At 30.8% G+C, this 25,272-nt stretch overlaps 1 protein-coding gene across 3 annotated transcripts in view; it reads left to right on the forward strand.

The window, feature by feature from the left end:
* Tfec (transcription factor EC) overlaps positions 1-24,844 on the forward strand; it is a 96,272-nt gene extending 71,428 nt beyond the window's left edge. For 2 of the 3 annotated variants that reach the window (XM_078040331.1, XM_040291584.2), the window contains exons 3-7: positions 10,270-10,384; positions 12,328-12,384; positions 15,735-15,810; positions 18,742-18,889; positions 19,779-24,844. In XM_078040331.1, the coding sequence (XP_077896457.1) occupies positions 10,270-10,384; positions 12,328-12,384; positions 15,735-15,810; positions 18,742-18,889; positions 19,779-20,159 (777 nt within the window). In that variant the 3' untranslated portion in view covers positions 20,160-24,844. Of the gene's footprint in view, positions 1-149; positions 320-10,269; positions 10,385-12,327; positions 12,385-15,734; positions 15,811-18,741; positions 18,890-19,778 lie in introns of those variants that run through there. The other variant, XM_040291585.2, reaches the window with a different exon arrangement.
* Positions 24,845-25,272: the final 428 nt, after the last annotated feature.

Genomic DNA, 25,272 nt, shown 5'->3' on the forward strand with positions numbered 1-25,272 from the left:
TTTGGCAATCTAAGTAAACTGTTATAGTTCAAGACCATTCCAGAGATGAGGACTGAGTAAATATTAACAACTTCCCCCCACCCCATGCTTAGCTGGAACTTGAAAGGACTGCATAACATCAATGAGCAAGTTTCTGTCAGTCACAATCTAGACCAGATTAGTCTTAAAGTCCAAGGAAGAAGCAAAGTTCACCGTAGTGCTGAAATTTCTGCACCTTCTCCTAGTTGTTGTTTGCAAGTTTAAGGAAAAGAAAATGATGAAGGAGAAAGAGAAAACCATTGCTTTTGTGAAGGTTATAGACCCTTCAAAGTTAAAACTGGTGAGCAAGTGCATTTTGGAATTCTTACAGTGTTTGGAGATGAATCCAGCTTAACTACTGAATTTAAATTTTATAAATTTGTACTCAATAAAATAAGGTATGTAGAAGTTGAGCTTTGGAATATGTAAAGTACTATTTATTTCATTAATAGGCTTGTTTATTTATAATATTGCTTTCAGTGCTCTGAGCTACATTTTAAAAATATTGCTATATTCTTTTTGGTTAAAAATTACTAAAATTTTATTATGATTTTTATATGAAAAAGATGAGGGTCTAGTACTTGTCTCTTGTAATGTTTATATTAAATTAACAATTTTATTAATTTAATATAGACAATGTGCATGTACAATATATGATGCAAAAATACTTATAAGTTACCATTTTTCTGTTTTTTTTTTCACTTTTCAATTTATGTTATAAACCAGTTTGCTAAAGACAAGGGGTCTCCCAATGTAGTCCAACTAATTATTTTTCTTTACTCATAAGAAAAAAGAAACAATAAGAGCAATAATAAAATTGTGGGATTTTTCTCATCAATGTTTGTCATTGACACCTCACAGTGATATTTAAACTAATAAAATAAAGTTAGAGGGAAAGAAGTGATAAGTAGTCTAAAACTAGGAAAAGCGAGTTTTCTACAACTAGATGAACAAGCACCCAAAAGGAAGGAAATTAATCTTTCTTCATATGACTTTTTCATGTGTGTGACCATCACAGTATACAAACTGCCTTACAGTGTTTCTCTTTTTACCTGAATTTTATCCTTTTTAATATCTACAGTTGCTCTATGTATTAGTCTCCTGCTCATTTTTGTGATTTTCAGTTCACAATAAATGTCTTCACAGAAAAGCAAAACAAAGGATCTAGAAAACTTGAAATCTTCCATCAGTTTTCCTTAAAACTTGTGAAATATTACACATGATACATTACAAATACACAAACTCATATATAAAAATCTGGTTTCTTTTTCTCTTGCTATATATACTGAGAATTTACCTGAGAATATAATGTGTAACTATATAAAATGCGTTCTCATTTTTTGTATTTATAGTGAAATTATCTGGGATAGTACATACATATATGTATATACACACATACTTACCTCTAGAAAATTCTGAGGTAGGGAAATTTCTCTTTAGAAAACTATTTCTGTGGTTGCATTTTGGTAGTAAAGAAATATTTTGTCAAAATATTTGTCTTTTTAAAAAATATATGAAATGTATATTTTATGAGTAGAATTATTTTATATTAAAATAGGTTCAATTTAGTTAAAATTTATTTGGGACTGTAAAGAAGACTCTAGTTGAAGACTTTTTCCTTCTTTCTAAACCCTGACACTACTTTTAAGTTGTCATTTCTACATTTATTATCAACCTTGATAGATAGCATTGGCTTCTCTGCTCTTTTTTATTTTTGGTGTTTTATAATTATACATAATAGTGAAAATTATATATTTCACATGCACGAAATAGAACAATATAAATAAATCAATTTTTATCTCTCTGTTCTTCCTTTGTTTCCACCTCTACTCTAGTGTTTTTCACTAGGAAATATAGCAAACTTATTTAGTTGCTTTTCATTTTGTAAATGTGAAATTACATGAAGTTACATATAGCATATTGTAACTTGCATGCTTTCTCTATTATATTCTTTATGAAGAAGTAGACTTATTTCTATGAACACATCACATTTATTCTCTTACCTTATTATTTTGGCTAGAATTTAATACACAAAGTTGACTGTCAAAAGGAATGATGTAAAATAGATGAATTAGAATATTTTCTCAATTAAGAGTCAAATTTGCTGTAATGTTTGGATATGTTTGTTACCAAATTAAGAAATCTCCCTTGTCTTCCTAATAAAGTAAGAATCTTATCATAATGGGACTAACTTTTATCAAATGCTTTTTCTGAATTTATGGAAATGATCATAAATTTCTTTTTCTCTTTTAATATCATAAAGTTCACTTAAGGGAAATCCAACTTCATTATGGAATATTACCTTGCTTGTATTATCTTGGATTCAAATTGCTAGTAATATTTTACTTGAGATTTACAGTGATGAGTGAAATGGGCCTATAATTTCCATTCCTCATAATGTCATTGTGTGATTCTGGTCTCAATGAATTGGGTCACATTCCATCTTGACTCTATTATTGGAAAGTTTTTGTACAAAAGTGGCATGATAATATTTCTTGAAAATATGACATTCCCCCCATAAATCTATCTAATCCAGATATTTTTCTCATGAAATATGTTCAATTTGTTTTTAAATCTTCAGTAATCATAAGACCATTGAAGCTATTAATTACTTTTTTTGGTAAGCTTTATCAAATAATATTTTCCTAAAAATTTATGCATTTTGTCTAAACACAATCACAGACAAATTATCATTGGTAGGATCTCAGCACTTTTTACTGTGGTAAATTTATCATTTACTATTTTAACCACTTTTAAGTATATAATTCTATGACATTAAATAAATTCGAAATGTTGTGGAACCATCACCAGAATAAATTTTTGTGAATATTTTCATTATCCCAAACAGAAACTCTACCCATTTGATGATAGCTCTCCTTTTCTCCAACTCTCAGTTCCTGTCGATCTTTATTCTGCTTTCAGTCTCCATGAATGTACTTATTCTAGGTATCTCATGTAAATGGAATCATATCTTATGTGTCTGGTCTGTGTCATCTAGTATCATGTTTACAAGGTTCATCCATGTAGTAGAATGGATCAGAATTTCACTTACTTTTTAAGGTTGATGAATATTCTGTTTTGTGTGTATACCGCATTTTGTTTATCCATTCGTCTGTTGATGGACATTTGAGTTTATATTTTTTGTCTGTTGTATATATGAACTTTGGTGTACAGTGTCTGTTTAAGTCCTTGCTTTAAGCTATTTTGGTGTACAATATCTGTTTAAGTCCTTGCTTTAAGCTATTTTGGGTAGAAGTGGAATTACTGAATCATATGTTAATTCTATAGCTTTTGAAGGAACCACCATCTTGCCTCTCACAATGGTTGTGAGTTTTTATATTCCTAACAGCAGTGGACCAGTGTTCTCATTTCTCCACATCCTTTCCAACACTTGCTATTTTGAAAACAGTCATTTTTATAAATGAGAAGTGATATTACATGTGGTTTTTATTTTCATGTCCCTAATGACCTGTGATGTTTGACATCTTCATGTGTTTACTGGTTATTTGTATATCTACTTCGGTGAAATTTTATTCAAGTCCTTTACTTATGTGTGTATAAAGTGTATATGAATCCTATATACACATGCTATCATATGATATCCAAATCATGGGCAATAAGAGAAAAAAAAGATAAGCATAAATAATACGTATGTGTATATACATATACATATATGTACACACAGAAAAAGAGAGAATGGATATTAATTTTTTCATCAGGTATGATTTACAAATAATTTTTCTTGTGTGGCTATCTTTTCACACTCTTGATATTGTCCTTACTTGTACAAAATTTTAAATTTTGATGAATTCTAATATCTGTAATTTCTTTTGTCATATGTGATTTTGGTATCATATCCAAAAGATCATGGCCAAATCCAGAGACAGGAATCTTTATGTTGTAAGAGCTTTGTAATTTTGTCTTGTATGGTAAGATTAATTTTTGTGTGTAGGGAAAGATAAGGACCCAACTTCATTCTTTTTCTTGTAGATATCCAGTGTTAAGAAACGCCCACTGTTAGAACTGTTCTTTTCCCGTTGGATCTAGTCTTGGCACTCTTGTGAAAAATTATTTGGATTGAGGACATAGCTCAGTTGGTAGAGTGCTTGACTCACATGTAGAGGCCCTGGGTTCTATTCCCAGTACCACAAAAAGAAAAAAAAATATTTGAAGATATATCAGAGAGTTTATTTCTGCTATTGTCATTATGCTCCATATGTTCACATATTTGTTTTCATGGCAGAATCACACTGTTTGGGTTATTGTAACAATGCAATAAATTTTAAAATTCTGAAGTGTGAATCCTCCAACTTTTTTTTTCCTGATCATTGTAGGGTCTCTTGAGATGTATATGAATTTTTGTATACATTTTCTTTTCTTTTTCTCTTAATTTATTTTTACTTTTTATTGGTTGTTTTTAGTTATACACAAAATTAGAATTCATTTTGACATAACAAAAGCATAGAGTATATATCAAGTTCAAGTGGATGTATTCAATGATAAGGTTCACTGTGGTATATCATGTATGTACATAGAAAAATTATGTCAGATTCACTCTACTGTTTTTCCTTTTCTTATCCTCCCTTCAATCCCCATTCTTCATTCCACTGAACTTATTTATTTCTTAAAAAATGCAGTTGAGTTTTGATATGGATTGCATGAATGTGTAGATTGTTTGGGTAGTATTACCATCAACAACATTCTTTTTCCATTCATGAACATGGAATGTCTTTTCATTATTGATATTTAATTTCTTTCTGTTGTATTTTTTAGTTTGTGGTGTACAAGTATTTAATTTCTTGTCTAAGCATATTCCTTAGTATATAATTCTTCTTTATGTTATTTTAAATGGAATTGTTTTCTTTATTTCTTTATCAGAATGTGCCTCATTAATGTGTAGAAATGCAACTAAGTTTGGTGGCTTCATTTTATGTCCTGTACCTTGACTGAATTCAAGAGTTCCCCCTTGGTAGAATCTTTTGATTTTCAAAATGTATCAAGCAATCTGTGAACAGAAATCATTTTGTTCATTCCTTTTCAATTTGCATGACTTTTGTTTCTTTTTCTGCCTAATTGTTCTGGCTAGAACATCTAATATGATGTTGAATAGAAATGATGAAAATGGGCGTCATTTTCTTACTCCAGAACATACAAGGAAGACTGTTAGCTATGATTCCTTTTGATTTGAAATATTGTTTATTTAGTTTTCTGTTTTTTTAATCAATCTTTCCAGAAGTGTGTTTAGTTTATCTAAATCTTAAAATTAATCTATTTTTATATTATTATTTGAATACACACTTTCCTTAAAAATTGTTTTGTCATATTCCAGACATTTCTTTATGTGGTTTTTCAATTTCAGTGTGATTTTATCTTTATTCTTGAGTTGTCTGACAACTTTTAAAAATTTGCCAATATTTTTTAATCCAGTGTTTTATTAATTATGTTGAGCATTTCTTTTGACTGAGTACATATCGCTTTTCAAACATTTCATATGTACTTTATAAAGCTATGTATTTTGTATTCTTGTATATACAACTACACGTATATAGTTTTACATATGGATAGTTGTATACTCAAGAATATATATATATATTTTGATATATAGCTATATATCAAAAATATATATGTGTGTGTATATATATGTGTATATCAGATGATGCATTTATATGGATATATATATATATATATTCATTTATATATATATATCATGATTTATATGGATATACATAGATATCCATATAAATGCATCAGGCCGTGCATTTACTTTTATTTGTCAAGTTTTCTATAGCATTACTAATTATTTTTGTCTGCTAGACTTTTCAAACTATTGCTAAACTATTCCACTTTTTCCATTTTTCTCTAATATTAATATAATTTTATTTAATATAAATTTTCCTATAGTTTTTATCTGTGGGTATATTGGATTTAATTATTTCATTCCCAAGCTTTGTATATCCTTTCACTAGGCATATTTGTATCTTGTAAGCTATTTACATTTAGTTCCTATCTTCTTATTCACTATGTTAACCCTTCAGCCAGCTGTTTGACCTATTTACATTGATTATTATTTATTGATTATATTCCACCTGCTTCTCCCACTTTGTTATTTGTGTTTCATATTTAATATATTTATCTTTGATACTTTCTTATCACTTTCATGTCTTTTGTTTCCATGTTAGTTTAATCCACTGATACGGAAATTATCCATAATATCATACCAAGTTATAAGGTTATATTTCACTTTATCTTTGTTTTTGTCCCTCATTGCTACTTTTTTTAAAATCATGTTAAATGTATCATGATATTTGATCAATTTTATTTTATTTTTTTAAAGTCTACCCTTTAATCTCTCTTCTCATTTAGATATATTTCATCCAAACTCTTTTCAGTTTTAGTCTTTGTGGGAATAAATCTTCTTAAACATTTTATTTATTTCACACTGTATGCTTAAGAATATTTTTATCATGGCTTTATATGTGAATAACATTTGAGCTGATAAACAATTGTGTTTTTTTTCTTTCAATTTCTAAAAATATTGATTTATTTTATCTTTCCATTTAATTTTGTTATTGAAAAATTTTGTTAGTCTGATTCCAGATTCCTCACAAATAACTTTTTTTCCCTTTCTTTAGACTTTTAGATTTTTCTCTTTACTCTTCAATTTCAATATGCTATGTCTGGATATACAGTTTTCCTACTATCTTGGTTTGTTAGCATCATATAGACACTTTAATTTTTAAATAAAAATAAAATAACAACAAAATAAAATAATAAAAAATTGAAGTTTTTTTACTTAGAAATAATTCTTTGAAATTTATCTCCATTATTTCTTACATTTCACTTTTTCACTTTATCTTTTCCCTTTCAAAGATTATTATCATCCGTGTTTTGATTTTAATAAATTCATCCTCCATATTGTTCAACTTTACTTTTATATGTCCTGTTTGTTGGTCTTTTCCTTCACTCTCCTCTCATGTTACTTTAATCTGATCTTATACTTTATTAGTTATTTTATTCCTTTCCCTATGAATACATTAAGACATGCTTTTCTTGTTATTATTTTGCATGGTTTATTCCCTAAGTAATATATTTTTTCATATTTCCTATTTCTGCTCTTGGTTCTTATTGGTCTCATTGGTCATTACTACATTTTCTCATTATTATTTTCTATTGTAAACTATTACAAATTCCTTCTCTTATTTGTTTTAGGCTAATTTAAGAAGTTTGATTTCATTTGCTTTACTTTTTTTTCTTTTCATGATATTTATACTGCATATTATTTTAGTTTATAACAAAACACTTTGCTAGGTGTTTTGCAGTTTTGCCTATGAATTTATTTTCTTTAGGAACTACTTGTTATTGTTAATGAAAGTATGTATGCAGAAAGGTCAGACCCAGTATATTTCAATTCTTATGGTTTCAATAATGGAGATGTGAATGCAATCTAGATACCAGGAAATCACTGTTAATCACTCATCACCTCAGAGTAACTTCTCAGATCAGAAGTTCACATTTTTTCTATCAGAGAGAAATATTGTCTTATAGAAAAATGTGTTCCACCTTGTTGAATAGATTCTATAGCAAATTTCTTATTTAATGTCTTTAAACGGTATTTGTTGTTAATAAAAATGTTCATCTATTGCCATGCCAAAGGTTTGCTTTACTGAAAAAGTAATCTGTTTTTTTTAATCAAAGTAAGTATTTCTTCATGAAATATCTATCCCATTGCCTAATGATCTTTAAAATGAAGTTAAAATTTAGACCTATTGCCTAAGTAACTTACACCCTTGATAACTGTAGATATAAATTTGCTTCATAAGCTCTTCTAGATGTACATATAATTGTTAAATTTCCACTAACATTGTACTCTTACATCTTTTAATAGAGAAAAGGCACTTTAGATTACCAAAGTGTATTACATGCTTGGAAATTGAAATCCAATAGTGTAATGATATTCAAAAAGTGATTAGCCATTTACATGAAATAGAATAGTACCTACAGCATAAAATTAAATAGGTTATTAATCATCATGCTTTAGGGCATAAATTAGACAATAACCAAGGTCAAGAGAAGATGTAGCATAGCTATAGTTAAGCAGGATTAGATTCATTATCAGAATTCCAGCCCCATTTCTAAAGAACAAAATTCATTGGCTACTGTCTAACCAGGTAATATGAACCCATGAAGTGCTATAGTTAGGAACTTCTGACTTTATTGTTACAGTGTGTACATAGGATAGCTCTTTCTCTTCTCTAACATCTCTGCAATTTGCCACTTCAGTATTGACATCCATTTCAATTCAAGCTCTTCAGAGAAAAGCACTCTTTCCCTAGTTCCTTCCCCCTCACTCTCTATCCTTTTGTTCAATGTGTCCATTATGATTCTCCAAAGCACAGTAGAAATGTACAACTCAGGTTGGTGATTCCTTATCTCATAGCCAACACAATTTTCAAAAATAATCTTGGAATGTTGTACTTTTAAAACTGTGACTAAATGACATACAACATAGGGAAAGCTTTGATTTTTTTCTCCCATCTAAATGTATTTTATCAGATACTTCTAATTGTATTTATCTGATACATTTTTCCAATTTGGTCAACTTTGTCCTCATTTTGCACATGAGGAAATTGAGAAGGAATAGATACTTGACTTTAAGAGTTCCTTTCCAATTTCCATAAATAAAAACACATTCTGAAACACCAAGTGTGTATAAAACAAAGGTGATGAAGTCTAATAGAATCAGTTATAAGGTAGCATATCCTATGATCACAACTACCTGGGAAGTTGAGGCAAGAGAATTATGAATTCAAGGTCAAGCAGGGCACATTAGCAAGACCTTAACTCAAAATAAAACATTATTTTAAAAGACTGGGGACATAGTTCAGTGGTAGAAATTTTTGTCTGTCATTTGTGAAGCCCTGAGTTCAATACCCAGTATCACCAACAAAACAAAACAGAAGAAGGAAATAAAGGAGTATTATATGCAGTATAGAATGGTCTTCATTGACATGTACATAATTTTTTTTGCATTTAAGTAATTTCAACGATGTTTTCAAAGTTCTTTTTCCTTAGAAATATACAACATTTGTTACATATACTATAGTGGTGTATTACCTTAGAAACAAATTTTGGTCTTAATATATATTTTGTTTGTATTTATTTCCAGTCTGATTTTATAAGTTATCAAATAGTTCTCTTGGGTTGAATTGTAGTTTTACAAAAAGTGGGAAGGTGGAGTTAGATTTTCCACAATAATCTTGTTAAAGACATGTTTGATTGTATGTATTGTTCTTAGTCCTTTAGGAAAGGAAAAAAATGTTGATTCTTAGCTTTTGGTTAATTGCCTAGAAGTGGAATGAAAACCTTTAGAATGGAGATATTTTAAAATTTAAGATCTTACATTGTAAATGTAGCTTGTTGTGGAGTAATAGTATCCACTTGGAATATGAATATTGTTTAAATTTAATTTTCTTGGAAGATCAAGTCCATAAGCATGTTTTAAATAATGAATTGGTACAGTTTTGAATTGTGTATAAAAGGCCTTAGCTTTTCTAAAAATATGTTCTTAAGAAGCACTTCATGAATGGCAGTGTTGCTATAATTGGATGTACTCTATATTCACTAGAGGCAGAAATAGTTTTAGAGTACTTTTGGTTACCAACTGGCATATTTATAATAATCTAGAACATTAAGTGTACAATGAGAAAATGTATGTTTTCCAGGAAGGAGAGTTTCTCACTTAATTAGCAGTGTAAAATGCCTCTTGACTGTGAGTTTCTGGTAGCATTGATGGCATTCAGAAGCCTCGCAGATATTCAACCATTATACCTAATTTGTGGTGCAGAAGGAACTTTCCAATTTTGCTAAGATGTGTATTGATTTTTGTCCAAAATGATAATTTTAATTGTATTCATTTATAACCACATCTTATGCTGGCTTAAACTTCCATAGCTTTGTAAATATTAATCAGAATTTTCCTTCATGCATGAACTGATTACTTTTTTTGTTTAAGTATAAATAGATTTTTTCAGCATGTCTTTGTTATCCACAAGCATTTCATAATGTATTTAAACATAGTTAATGCATACTCACCCTTTTATTTAAAATTAAAACACTATATATTCCCATTATTATTATAATTATCAAACCAACAAATTTAAAATAAAGATTTTTTAAAGTCTACAACTAACTAAATGTATCCATGTGCACAGAGGTGTTTGATTGATTGATCTTTTTCTTATTCCTCTAAAGTTATCTGGAAATATTTTGGATGTCTATAGTGGCGAGCCCGGGATTTCACCAGTTAATATGGGGCTTACAAGTGCTTCCTGTCCAAGTGGTTTACCAATGAAAAGAGAAATTACAGGTAATGTTACTTTTATATTTTTATTCTGTTTAATTTTTATTAGCTGTAACAAATATGAGAGACATGCTTGATCATATTAAATAGAATTTCTAAAGAATATCAAGATATTTAGCTAAACAGGAAGCAAATAAGACTAAATTAATCAGTTTTACAGTACCTACATTGTAAGTTAATTTAATTCACAGTTTAACTGAATTGATTAATTAGTAATTGTATATATGTGTTTATTATTTGTACACACACACACACACACACACACACACACACCCCACATCCTTCATTTAACATGGACTCATTTTGCTATTGAATAGATGGAATTTATTAACATGGTTGCAAAATGACATATAAAATTAGGGAAATTCTTTTTTGTGAGTAGAATTGGATATAAGACAAAAGCTTAATTTGTTATTTTTTTCTGTTTTAACTTGTTTTATGGATTTCATGAAAGATTTGCATTTAACTATCTCAATTAGGAAAAAAAACCCTAAATTTTCTCTAGTTCATTTAAAAACTGTTACAACTCAGAAGAGATAAAGGACAGAATCAAATTCTTCATGATACGTAGACAAAGCATAAGGATCGAGGGGTTATTTTCCCAAAGTTATATATCTGGTAAGAAGCAAAAGTAGTTTAATGTAAGGATTTCTTGACTTACAAATCCAATGTCAGATTTCTTACAGTAATAAATATAAAATGTATTTGAAATTTTTATAACAATTTTTTTTTATACATTTAGAGCTCAAAACTGGTCTACAGTAATTTTACATAGTTAATACTAACATTTTAAGTAAATACAAAATGGATGGTCTTAGAGCTTAATAACTCAGGCATGTTTAAGCATTTAAATTATTTAGATTATAATTAATGACCATAGTTTTAAATGATTTAAAGAGAATGTATTACTTTATTACCTACTTTAATATTATAATAATTCTAAGACACTTTCTAATTTTCTGCTGTTATATAATAACAAGTTAAATCCCCAGTTTAGCAGCTTGATGTAAACATTTGTGACCTTATACATTCTATGAGGATTGGGACACCAGAAGAAGCTTAGAAAATTGGTGCTGAATCAGAGTCGATTATGAAGCTATAATCCAGATGTCAGTCAGAGCTCCACAACTGACCCTTGACTTGGGTTGGAAGAGGCACTGCCAAGGCAGCTCATTCATGGCTCTTACATTTTAATGCTGTTTGTTGACAATCAGTCTTGGTTGATAACTGTGTGAATCTTTCTCTCCATGGGTTGCTTGTGTGTCCTCATGACATGAAAACTGGTAATCCAAGGGGTACAAAAATAAAAGCTAAAACATGTCTTGGAAGCCACAGTAAACATTTCCACAACATTCTATTGGTTTCACAGGTCAACCCCATTCCATACTGGAGAGAATCATCAAGAGTGTGAATACTAGGAAGTGAGAATCATCAAGGGCCATCTTGAAGGCTGATGGCCATGATCACAATCACATAGCACATGGAGGGTAGGGTCATTTACTGGAAGAAAGTGTGGAGTTCAATATAGATACCAGAGAAATGTAGTCAGTTCCAACACTTGGGGTGTACAAAATCACATTTATTTATGAAGAATTAAGATTGGAATAATTTCTTTTTGAGTTTCAAAATTTGGAAAATAATAGGTAGGAACAGCAGTGATTGAATAGTTTAATATAGTCTCTGTGCTGCATCGTTTTCATAATCATCACAGTGATTTTCAGGTAGGTATTACGATTGTATTCATTTTACAGTTGAGGTACCTGAGACAAAGAGAAGTCTGGTAATCAATCAGATGGCTATTAAATGGAGAGCCAGAAAACAAATCCAGGCTATACAACCATTTTGGAGGAAGCAGTATTGTTTTTTCATTTAATATTTCTGAATTATGTTGCCTAGAAAAGTTTTGAGGTATAACCAAGCACTGTTTTAATTATTTTTCTTTTGATCAGAAACTGACACTAGAGCTTTGGCAAAGGAAAGACAAAAAAAGGACAATCACAACCTGAGTGAGTATGTTTTTCTTTCTTTCCAAAGAAAATTAGTTCAAAAGGAAGTGCATGGAGATTAAAGTGTATGGTTATTCATTATCACTCCATAAGTACCCAAAGTCAGATGAGCAAAATTACACAGTCACAGATGAGCTATTTTGGGAAAGGGGAACCATGTGAACTCTCAAAGAAAAAAGGTGCAGATTTTCAAAAAGTGAAACATTCTGAATTCTCTCCTTGATCATTCATTCTTAAGGAGGCTGCCTGTGCCTCAAATGAATGCATTTGGTTACATTGGCACTGTGCTGTGACTCATTGATTCAAAGATTTAAAAAGAGAGAAAATGACTTTAGAAAGTGTAAACCATTTAAATATCAGAAGCACAAGTTCAGGTTCTCATTTTTCTGTGTCAATTTGCTCCTTCCTTCCTAATGATATGTTATCTGAAAGGCATTGCTTATGTGGTAATGCTGAATTCCACCTCTGGGAAAAAAAGAGCTTTCATGCCTTCCTCAGGGTCAATTTGACTCTGATAACGAGTCACATGAGATGGAGAAATACAGGCAAAAGAAGGAGATTAGCAGTAAGGCTGGGCTTTAGAGTGCTTGGTCGTGTCTTAAGTGCTTAACTATCTCAAGTGAACTTGATCAATCGAGTGTGAAGCCAAATCAAAAACTGAGAAAAAAGTAAAACTGCACAAAAGTAAATAAAACTGTAAAGACTTACAATGTAATTTCTTTACATGCAATTAGTTGAAATTGATTTTCCACCTATCTATGAGACCTACATCTGTGCATAATGCACTTGCATCCCAAGGTGATGACAGTTGGGTGAGTCTGAAAGGAAGGAGCTAACATACGGTTACGGTTACAGCAGTCCTCAGGGAACTGATCTAACTCCCAAAGCCCTCAGTAGGAGAGGGACAAGGTGAGTATGAGTAGGGAGAGCTAATGGCTGTGGAATAAATGAGTACATTGAGGAACTATGTTTTTTTTTTTTTCGTTAGTAAACCTGTGAATGATTATTCTCCTTGCCTTTCCCTTTATCTCCTGTATGTCTGCAGCTTATGTGGCGGGTCATTTAATATAGAGTATGGTAGTTATCTGGTATGTGCCTTATCAAAGTGTTCTCTGATCTGAACTCTCTTGCTAATTCATCTTGCTTTCAAGGGAAAAAATCAATGTTAAAAAATTAATACCATGTATGTTGAGTATAATGGATCTAGATCAACTTTTAAAAACTATAAAACCAATGGGGTCGTGGCAAAAGCACAGAGGTCCAATTTACCAGAGTTCTAGATACATAAAAAGAATAAATCAAGCTAGAAAGTGCTAAATTAAATGTGTTTCCTAGAAGATCAGGAGTGATTTTGGAATTTTCAGGTTGTTAGAGTCTGGTGTGGGAATATCAGGGCAGGGCGTGCCAGCCTTCAGCTTGAAGCTCATTTCAATTCTTTTCCCACCCTCTTTTCCATTGTGTGCTGCAAATGGCCTCAAACATATGTGTATACACCCACCTTGTACATTCAAGCTCTTTACACACCCCTAAATATTTTGGCCATGTCTTGTATCTGAGGGTCAGTACACAGGTGCCATGTGCCAAGAGGTCAGACCCAGGCTTGGATGTGGGTCAGGGAAATGGAGAGGAAATTTCTGGTGCAAATTAGAAGAACTAGTTTAAAAGGATTCCCTTGGGCTTGTGGCTGCCTTGCTTAGTGGGGAGAGGTATAACCAGAGCAGGAATGAGTGTGTCTTGTAAGTATGTATTGGAGGAGTTGTCTCTTTTGTCTGCATCTGGAGAGAGGATTGAGCGACTATGTCAAAAACATGAAGAGTAAAAACCACAAAGCATATAATAATTTAGTATTTTCTTAAAACATGACTCTTTTACAAATGAACAGCATCGAGAAGCCAAATATATAATTAGCCATTTAAAAATTGATACATGCAATCTAATAATACTAGAGAAGTAGCATATTTAAAACTCTAATTTAAAATATAAGGATGTGAAAATAGAATTACTAACAAATTCTCACTGTAAAATAAACATGTATTCCTATCAGTTTTACCTTTCTTTATTTTGTCTTCAGGGTTTTTATGTGCTATCATTGCTGGGTTTTGAATCACGTGCACAGAAGAAACAGGATTGGTACAAGGGGAAAATAAACTCTTTTAAGGATTAGTTATATTCTAATTTTAGAAAGAAATTCAAGGTTCTCGACCCGAAGATTAAATCCATTCATAGTAATTTGCTTCATGGAATAGGTTCACCAAACAATGTATGTTCTTTGATGACTTTCATTATTTCCAGTTGTGATTTTCCTTTTCAGGTATATATTTTACTTTTCTTTAAGTAGTTTTCAACATTTTTGAAACATATTTCTCTTCTTCTTGGCCTTTTTCTATCTTTGTATACCTGAATGCTTTAAATATGTTAGCTATTGCAAAAGTATTATATGTAAGTAATTGCAATGGTTTTTGATAATAAGAATATAGAGTGACTGCTCATAATCAATATAGGAGGCTCATTATATGCCTGGAATTTTTGAATCAGCATAGAAACAAAATTGCCATAAGTAATTATTGAACCCCAAGTTCAATCTCTGGTACCTACCCTCCCACCCCCCACCTACCCCAGAAAAAGAGCCTATATCAGTAGTTCTCAAATTATGAACCTTCTACTGACTAATCATTATCACCTGAGGACTCATCAGAAATGGATATCTTGGACTCTATTCCAGATCTAGTAAAAGCAGAATCTCTGAATATGGTGTAAAAATCTATTTTAAAATTCCTCCAGGTATATCTGATGCATGTCAAAATTTGAAAAAAAATTTTCTATATGTTATTAAAAACTTTGAATGGAATATTAATTGATAGTCTAATCAATATACATTTATTTAGCTCTTCCTACATAGGTAAAGTTCTCTAGTGATACAAAAATAAGGAAGATATGACCCTTTCCTCAAGATAGTCTTGGTTAGCTGAGCACACACCAATCATGTGTTACACATTGAGAATAGACAGGAAGAATCAAGTGTGGTCCACGACTTCAAAAGATCACAACCTTGATGAACTGACAAAATATGTGCATGTAAAATAACAAAGACATGTGTGTGTGAGTAAATATTATAACAATGGAAAATACTGTTTTAAGACAAAATGTTTTTAAAATATTGTAAATCATATATTCAATTCTAATAATGTAACTTAGAATAAGATTCATTTGAATTCTTATTATTGAGAAGTGCGATCTCTTAATTGAATGTTTTTGCCACTGTTTTTAAAAGATTATTAAGAAAGTTTACAGCTGACCAAAAATGAACTGTGTTTTAATGAGAATAATCAATAATATTTCTTCTTTAATAGTTGAAAGAAGAAGAAGGTATAATATTAATTACCGAATCAAGGAGCTTGGCACACTTATTCCAAAGTCTAATGATCCGTGAGTTTAAAATCATTTCTATAATAATGATATGGTTTCAATGCCCCCCAAAATGGGTGGGAGGGGATAAGGGAGGAAAGAAGCAATGATTAGGAAAATAAGCAAAGCTAAGGCTATTGCTGTGCCCCCATTGTAATATATCTAGACCAGAGTGGTCACTATTAAGCATCTAATCTGTTCCCAGAGTTGCCCTTCTGATCATAGGAAATAAGTTAATTATTTTTCCTCAGTTCATATTAGGTCTCTAGTATAACAATACTGGCAGTTTTAGTGGTATGAAGAGCTATTTATGATGCTGACTGGGATACTCAGTTTATGGTTATAGCATCTTTTACAACTTAAGATTTATGTGTACCTAATAATGTAATCGTCAGATTCTTCAGAGGTCTCCAATTTGTGGAGACCCCAAAGTAAAAAATGGAGTTGTAAAAACCTGTTGATTGATGGCGACCAGGTTTTTTTTGGCAAATACACAGAATCAAATACATTGTTTGTGGTTGCAAGTCTCAAGAAATAATTAACTGAAGTGTTGAGTTAGAATTTTGAATGTTTATACAAAAATATAAAAACATGCTTTCCAGAGTTTATAATGATTTGAAAATGACCTCCGCAAAAGCTGGCATTTTTCCAGATTTGATGATTTTTGATAAAATGGTATTTGTGAGAGTTGAATACACTCCTTCCCTAAATCCAAATATTCTAATTAACATGGATAATTTAATAATGTGTGAGGTGCATGCCTAAGATAACAGTAAATTGTACATTTCCATATTTTTTGCCTGGTGGCAACCCCTACCACAATGTATACATTGGTGTTTCCTTATTTGACCCTAATATCTTTCAAGTTTGACACCCTCCAAAAAATGTATTTTCTTAAAAACAACTATTTTACAGAAACTAAAAGATCAATATCAACATTTTCTCTTTAGTCCTGTCTTTATGGAGGTTTATTGTTTATAGAGTACTATAGTAAATTTTTTATTTTCTGATGTTTATAGAGTACTATAGTAAATTTTTTATTTTCTGATGATTGAAATCTTGGAGAGACAGACAAAAATCCCTTTTACATGCAAAAACAACTTTAAAATTTTAAAGAAAGATGTATCATACATTCAAATGGCTTTAGATAGAGTAAATGTTTGAAAACTTAGTAAATGACATCAGGTACAAATTGAAGAAGGGCTCATTAGTTGTTCCCATCACTATTTTGAAGGTTAAATTTCAGGTCTAACTAAACGATACTTTAAATTTCAAAGTTGGTTAGCATTATATTTTTCATCTTATTCCTCTTATTCCTCCTTCTTTAATTTTGTCTTCCCATGAGAAGAAATGATACAAAACTAAGAATCCATAGACTCCTGCCATTGCTTGGGGTTTTGGTTCATGAGACTGCTACTTTTCTCAGTTAGATACTTTCTCAGTACAATGCTGAAAGTAACCTGTCTTCACATCCATCCCATCACAAGATAAATCCCTGTGAGTAGAAGGTCCCAATAGCTATAGTAGAATGTCCCCCTAGAAAATTGATGCATCATTTCCAAGCTTGAGAGACAACAGTTTGTTGTATTTCATAGAAGATGATTCTCACCTGATGACAGAAAAATGGAACTTCCATTAGTTCATTACTGCTAATGACATTGTCCCTTAATCTAGACTCCCAATGAGACACCTTCTGATCAGATCTGTCATAAACTATATTTTCCCACTTTTGACTCTTAATAAATACATATTAAGGTCAATATAATTCACATAGATCACATAAACCAAAAATAGGGGCATTTAAACAAAAACATTATGTAAGAAAATATAAAACTTCTTTACATGCTTACTTTATGCTCTATTCAAAACATCTCATGCCTCTAATTTGAAAATTTGTCAAGGATTTTTAGCCGTTTTGATTGGTGTTTATCAATTAATTCATTCTTATTTGCAATAAATTCTTATTTGTAATTATAATTAGTATCTATTCTCATACAGAATTGCATTTATGGACATATGCTTTCAGATAATAAAATGAGTATGATGTCCTATAATTTTATATTTAAAATTTCTCCTATATTAAAAATAAGTTTTAATAAAATATTTTCTATGCAATAGCAGTATTGCTTAACTACATTACTCATCTTAAATTTATTTTAAAATAGCTATCTGTATCCAGCTTTTTTTTTTTAAAAAAAAAAAGCTTGATATTGTTTGGGAAGAAAAGTTGGCCAAACAGTTTTAGAAAGTTTGCCTTATTGCATTGTGATGTTGCTAAACTCAGATGTGTTTCACAATCCCTGAGGATCACATTCAGGGGAGACTTTATTTATTTTTCTTAAAAACAAAAGCAGCCTTATTAGGAAGTAGGTTAAAAGATTGGTACATATGAGGGGCTGGGGTTGTGGCTCAGCAGTAAAGCACTTGCCTCACATCTATGAGGCACTGGGTTCGATCTGCAGCACCACATAAAAATAAATAAACAAAATAAAGGTATTGTGTCCATTTACAACAATTTTTTTTTTTAAAAAAAGATTGGTACGTTTGAAATGATCTTTAAAAATTTAGGCTTAAGTCGTCAGTAATGTACATTTCCTAGTTCATTAATGCAGAAATACTGCACATAGATTTTAATCTCAGAGTTAATAATAAAAGCAATTTTCACTAAAAATATAAAAACTGTAATGGTAGAATCATGATATTGCATTTAGCTCTCCCACAAAAAGTCACTTTATTACTTTCTTTTGACACTTATTTTCATTCTGGGATTAATTTTACTATATAAGGGCTTCTTAACTATTCTATTAAAATTTCTATTCAGAAGCAATAATATCTAAGAGTGAATAATAGTCATGTAAATCATTATTTCATATTAATGTAAAAGATTTTGTAAGTTCTTATGAATTCTGCTGACATGCACAATTGTGAAAAGGTTATCTCTCCGTTCTACAGTGATATGCGCTGGAACAAAGGAACCATCCTAAAAGCATCAGTGGAGTACATCAAGTGGCTACAAAAAGAACAACAAAGAGCCCGGGAGTTAGAACACAGACAGAAGAAATTAGAGCAGGCTAACAGGCGACTTCTACTCCGAATTCAGGTTTTTATAAAAATGATGCCATGCGCTGTGCAGCTAACACATGACTCACTTGTCATCAGTTTTATTCATTGGTGTCATTTATTCTTTTTTCTTATTAACAGTTATTTTTCCTTCTGAAAGATCATTTTATTGCCTTTTAGAAGTTCATGAACTGGTTTCTTTCAATTAGGTTTTGATTAGAAATCCAGGATCAAGATGACCTAAAATATGCATACAATGAATGACAATGACTAATAACAAAACTCAGAAAATAGAGCTCATTTCATAACTACACAATGTTATTTCACCAAAAAAAAAAATCAAGTAGAACATTTGTTTCTCTAGATAATATTAGACACTAAATTCTCCCCTCCCCCTTGCATTCTTTTAGTAACATGGCAGTGGATTTCATTGCCTTAGGGCATATCGTACCAGCTTATATTATCAGATTATGTCAACTGTTTATGTGACCCCCAAATACCCTAACAAGGGCTTTCATAATTCTCTCTCTTTAATGTGAGCATGCTTGTAGCCAGGTAGAGCATTTACTCTGTGTCCATGCAATGGTCCTGAATTATGGTGAGAAATTAATCAGAAAGAATAAATAGAAGATTTGCTACTATTTCCAAATGGCTATATTGTAGTATGAACCACTATGGGACTATAATGTGACATGAATTCCTTTAGAGAACAATGAGAGCAGAATTTTTTAAAAATCTGAGTAATTTTCCAGGGTTAATTTTCAGGTATCAGAAATGCCACACATTCATTTATTTCGGGAAAACACATGTAACTGTATTAACCTTTGCTTTAAAAGCTTGTAAATATTTTTTGTTTTGTTTCTGGTTTATTTGCTAGCATTATTTCCACTTTCAAAGGCATCTTAAATGAGTTTTGTTTGAAATTGCAGGAACTAGAAATACAAGCTCGAGCTCATGGTCTGCCAACTGTGACTTCACTTGGCACTGTTGATTTAGGTGCCCACGTCACCAAACAGCAGACCCATCCTGAGCAGAATTCAGTAGACTATTCCCAACAACTGACTCTGTCTCAGGGGCCAAGCCCTGAGCTCTGCGATCAAGCTCTGGCCTTCTCTGATCCTTTGTCACACTTCACAGATTTATCATTTAGTGCCGCTTTGAAAGAGGAACAAAGATTGGATGACATACTACTGGACAACACAATATCCCCATTTGGAACAGATCCTCTGCTATCTGCTGCTTCACCTGCAGTTTCCAAAGCAAGCAGTAGGAGAAGTAGCTTTAGCTCAGAGGATGGTGATGAGTTTTAAGAAATAAACAAGCTCAATCCATCACCTGGGAAGCAAGTCTGTGGTGGAGCTAGGCAGTTGTGTTCTGTGTATTGCTTTGGCTTAATTTTCCTGACAGGAATATGTTGCCCATGAAAAGCTGATTAGAAGCAACAGAAGAATTCACAGGAAGTAAAGACAGGCTGTTGAAGAATTATTTAGGACTAAATATTTTCTTCTTTCTTTAAAGAGGCTACTTAAATTTTGTTTTTCTGGAAAGAGGCACATCGTAAGAAATAGCTCCCTTCTGATGCGTAGTATTGGGACTAACAGCCTGTGAAATATACAAACTGACTGAAATGTACAACACTTCTCTCAGCTGTTCACTTCCTTGCTCGTCACATATCAAAGCATCAGTTTCTAAGAATGAAGATCAACAAGTCCTGTCGTCATTATTTTTTTCTATGTTGTCTAAAGTTCAAACCTTATAGGGAAAATAAGTATAAAATAGACTATCTGTCACTTATAACCCAAAAGTGACTATAATAAATATGAGAATTTTCCATAATAAACTATAGAAAATTTACAAAAACATGGGTTACCAAAATGAGACCCTTGTTTCCTGGTCAGTTCAATTACATGAATTCTAAAAGCATTCTTGCATATTTATGTCTCCATGGTCAGTTCATAAAATGAACCAGTTGAATAATTTCCTCCAGAACATGGTCTAGAATTTTATCAGTTCACGCAGACACCCATACAAATGCACGCAATACCAAGTAGTACATATTCTTTTATTTTCATTCATTTTTCTGATTATTTAATTAGGATTACAAATCATACTTCAAATTGTTTTCTTCTTTAAGAGAGTTTAAATAATCAATTTCAGTATATAAAATATAAAATTTCCCCCTATTAGGAAATTGTGTGAGGTATCTAACATTTATCATCATGTCCAATGTTGGATATAGATTAATGGTTGATACAGTTTTGCTCTAAATTGAACAAATATTGAAAATTTCACTGGAACAATTTTATAAAGGGATTTTTGAAATTGCAGTAGGTCCTGGGAAAATATTAAACAAATGAAGAAGATGATGTTACTACTGGGTGGGAAGATTAATAAAACTAAATGAAAGGCAACAAAAAAGGATAGAAAACATATAGAATAAAAGTCTAAGCATAAGCTGTAACATAGAGACATTCAATGCAATGAAAATGAATGACAATGTCTAGGGAAGCCATGGAATTCGACTTCTCTTTAAAGGCATAAGTTGGATGAAAGAGAGGTGGTATATGGAAATAATATCAACCAAATAATAAAAATAAGGATTATATTGTAGAGGTACCTTCATGACACATTCATTAATGGATCTGGGCATTCTATTAACATGCAGTTGGAGAGTTCTGGAAAAAGAAATTGGCAACAGGTTGTGGGGGTCCTTGAAAATGAGAATAAAATGATAATGTAGCAATGGAAGTTTTTAGTAGGAGTGAGCAACCAAAAATTAAAATATATATTGCTAATCTTACTAAGACATAATCTATCAAGAATATTAAACTTTGAGATAAATTTTTGAAAGTGTCTTATTTTTTCACATGGAAATATGTCATCACAAAATTTAAGATTTTTAACACTGATATACGTGGGGAAATATGAAATCCTGTGGTAGAATGATTACCTCATGCTTAGTTTACAACAATAGCTCCTATTTTGAAGAATTAAAATAATTTTAATTGATGTGGAAAAATAAGTATTAATTTCTCAGAACAGTCATTAAAAGCAGGTAGCTTAGTTTATTGAAACTTTTCTTTGTGAAAGAGAACAATTAGATAGTTTCTCCATAAATTTTGAAGAGGCTATTGAATATGTAGAGCTATATAGCAAAGTCTACTTTATTATCTGAGTTGATAATTCATTCAACTTTGCAAATTATAGACAAATTATAGCTTTGGAATCAATGGAAAGCACACCATTGTAGGGAAGTTGGTTTCTGTTCTTCTACTCACAGTTCTCCTTTCTTCATATTCTAAGATGGCTTGACCTGATGATGCTGTTATGACATCATTTTCCATTCATTTGAAGTTCTGCTTGTCCTTGACCCTATGTCTCATATCTGGGCTGACATAAGGACTTGGCACAGAATAGTAGAGCCTGTTGACAAGAGATCCGAAGATGGGACTAGTATTTGCTGCTCTGTTCTAATTATGAGATAGATATCAGGGAATTGTAAAATGGATAATGGATTTTTAAAGTCAAGGTGAAGAGTGTTACTGTGCCTGTCAATGGAAATAGGCTAAAAATTAATTATACAGTAGTTTTAAATTTTTCGTGATATGAATCCCTTCAGAATCTAGTAGAAGATGTATACGATCTCCCCAGAGAAAATCGAGATCTTTATATTGTCAATATAGGACAATAAATTGCATGCTTCAGAAGGTTTTAGGAACCTCCTGAATGTCTTCTTAAATCCCAGATAAAAAAAATATCTGCACCATTTCTGTAAATTCATTGAGACCTACTTAACTATTTATCAAGAGACAGGTGTGTAGTTATTGTCATACATAATGAGGGAGCAGGGAACATTACTTATCTTAATATTATTATTCAGTTGTAATGGTATTGAAGCTGCATAGCACGGTAAATTTGTACCAAATACTAGATTATTTGCTAATTAATTTGTTCCTTTTTAAAATAGTCCAATTTCAAATATCCCCTCCCTACTCAACAAATTATATTACATATTATATGTATGTTACATATTTGTGGAGCTGTTCTCTATCATTATTAGATGCTGTACACATCCAACCATAACATTTGGAAATGATGAATATACATTTCAAAGTAAAAATAATGAGAATTAAAAAGCAAATAATTTGAGTATCTAAGAATCAAGAGAGACTCTTATGAAAACTGATAAATATCTAGAATACTTTTGCAGTAATGAGACTTCTCATAACAGCAAAAGAGGCAAATTGTTTATCAAGCAACTTGTTCATAAAAATATCACTTTATCACAGGACTCTTAATAATTAACTAGGCCTTGTTCATTCAAAGAATTAATGCATAATTGTAATTAAGATTTTCTTATCTTAGTAAAATAATATTAAATAATTTTATCTTTAGCTATATTTTCAAAATAATGTCCAGCCAAATCTTTTTTCTATTTATGATAAAATGTTGGATACCCTTTAGTGTATTCTCATTATGCAGCTTTTTCTAATCCCCAAATATCTTGGGGATTTCCTATGAGTAGATATATCTGTTTATAATTTTTCCATTTAGTTTTTTCTCTTCAACTTTTCTATATGAATTTTAGGACATATATACCAACAATATTTCCTCAGTTTTCATTCATATCAGTGACTATAGCTTTCTTAATATAGGTTAAAATTTTTTGAGAATAATAAATAGTGAGATGAGCTAATAACATTGAGAAGTAGCTCCCCTCCTTTTAAAAATCTATTTTCCCTACTCACATAACTGTATATAAACACCTAATAGCTCTTATTTTAAAGAAATAGACACAAATAATTGTTTTGGTTTAATGTTCTCATTTATCTCATTATCAAAGAAGTTAAATTTCAAAAATTAAAAGAAGATATATTTTTCTTCTATTTGGGTTGACTGAGTCATATTGGAATTTTCTTGTGCTTCAAGGTATCGGTAAAATACTTTTGTTTTTCTGGCATTGTGGGATTTAAATACATAAATGTCTCAACTAAATTTTCCAATAGATTTTTAATCAACACCTAACATTCATATCTTGGTGAGTGTAATTAATAATAATCTATTACATATATCAAAATAGAAGACAGGAATTGGAATAAATTCTTTAACATTTTCTATAATGATGGTATTTACTGATCTTTTGATATCTATTATGTGGATAAAACTGGAATCAATTAATCCTTTCACTGTGTAATCAGCATTAGATTAATCACCTGAGTTTCTTGAAAACACCTGAAGTGTTGAATTTTGGTTCCATATTGATAATGGCTTGCCTGTATATGCTACATGGATCACGACCTTTGTCCCTCCAGTAATCTGAATGTCAATAAGTAGAAGAAGCCAATTTGAGTTTCTATACACTGTGTGTAAAGGGATTTCAGTATATTTATTTAATAAATACTAAAATCATTAGGTGTGCTGATGATCTAATGTGTCATATGACCCTCCTGCCATTATTATTCATAAAACAAGTTAAAGGGGGAAAAACAAATTAAGCTTTTGTCTTATATCAATTCTACACATAGTATTTTAGTTCTTATAAGATTTTTAATTCCATATCAAGGAAACTATTCAAAAATTGGGAAAGAAAATCAGACTTCCTTAAAGTTGTCTGTGCCACGCATTTCCCTGTGAGCTTCATAGATAACTTGAGTGTATAAGAGAGTCTCAGAAAACATTTTAATTTTAAAAAACCTCTTCCACTATCACACCAATTTGAGGATAAAATACTGCTACCTACAGCTTTATACATAAAAGGGAACTTTTTATCTTCTTGTAAGGGATTTGTGTGTGTATTGCTATATGATCAAATGATTTCTGTTGTCTTCTGCTGATAAAATCCTCTATAAAATGTCTTTTTTTCTTACATTATACAACAGGATTAAAGAATAAAATTAAAGACTTTTGTGTCTGCATAACTACCTCTCCTATTCCTGCACTACCTTTTTATTTCAAAATTCTGTTTTTTCCAGAGAAATAAATTTTGTTTGTATTATTTAAAGTGTGTTGTTTTACATAACAAATAAAATGTACAAAACAAAGGGTAGACTGTTATTCTTCTGAAAGAATTATAAAATCAATAAGTTACACATTGCATTTTCCTTTAAAATATAATTTACTAAAGTTTAAAAGCAAAGTAAGTTCAAGAATCTTGTCTAGCAGCATAGCAGTTGCTTATGGCATGGTAGGCTAAAATTAATTCAGCTATTTAATCTTAATAATAACAATGTAGTTAAAAATATTTGACTTTAATAGCATTTTATATATATGAATAGCTGAAGTAACATTTCTATAATTTTAATCTAACATTGGTTAGATCAGGAAAACAATGTTAATGTAATAAGACTGTAGACTTTGTAATTATTGCTATTTTTCATTTTTAATAACAAAGTAATATGTCTTATTTTCTAAGAAAATGAAGAA

This window comes from Ictidomys tridecemlineatus, chromosome 2 (assembly GCF_052094955.1).
Source record: "Ictidomys tridecemlineatus isolate mIctTri1 chromosome 2, mIctTri1.hap1, whole genome shotgun sequence".
NCBI classification, from domain to species: Eukaryota; Metazoa; Chordata; class Mammalia; order Rodentia; family Sciuridae; genus Ictidomys; species Ictidomys tridecemlineatus.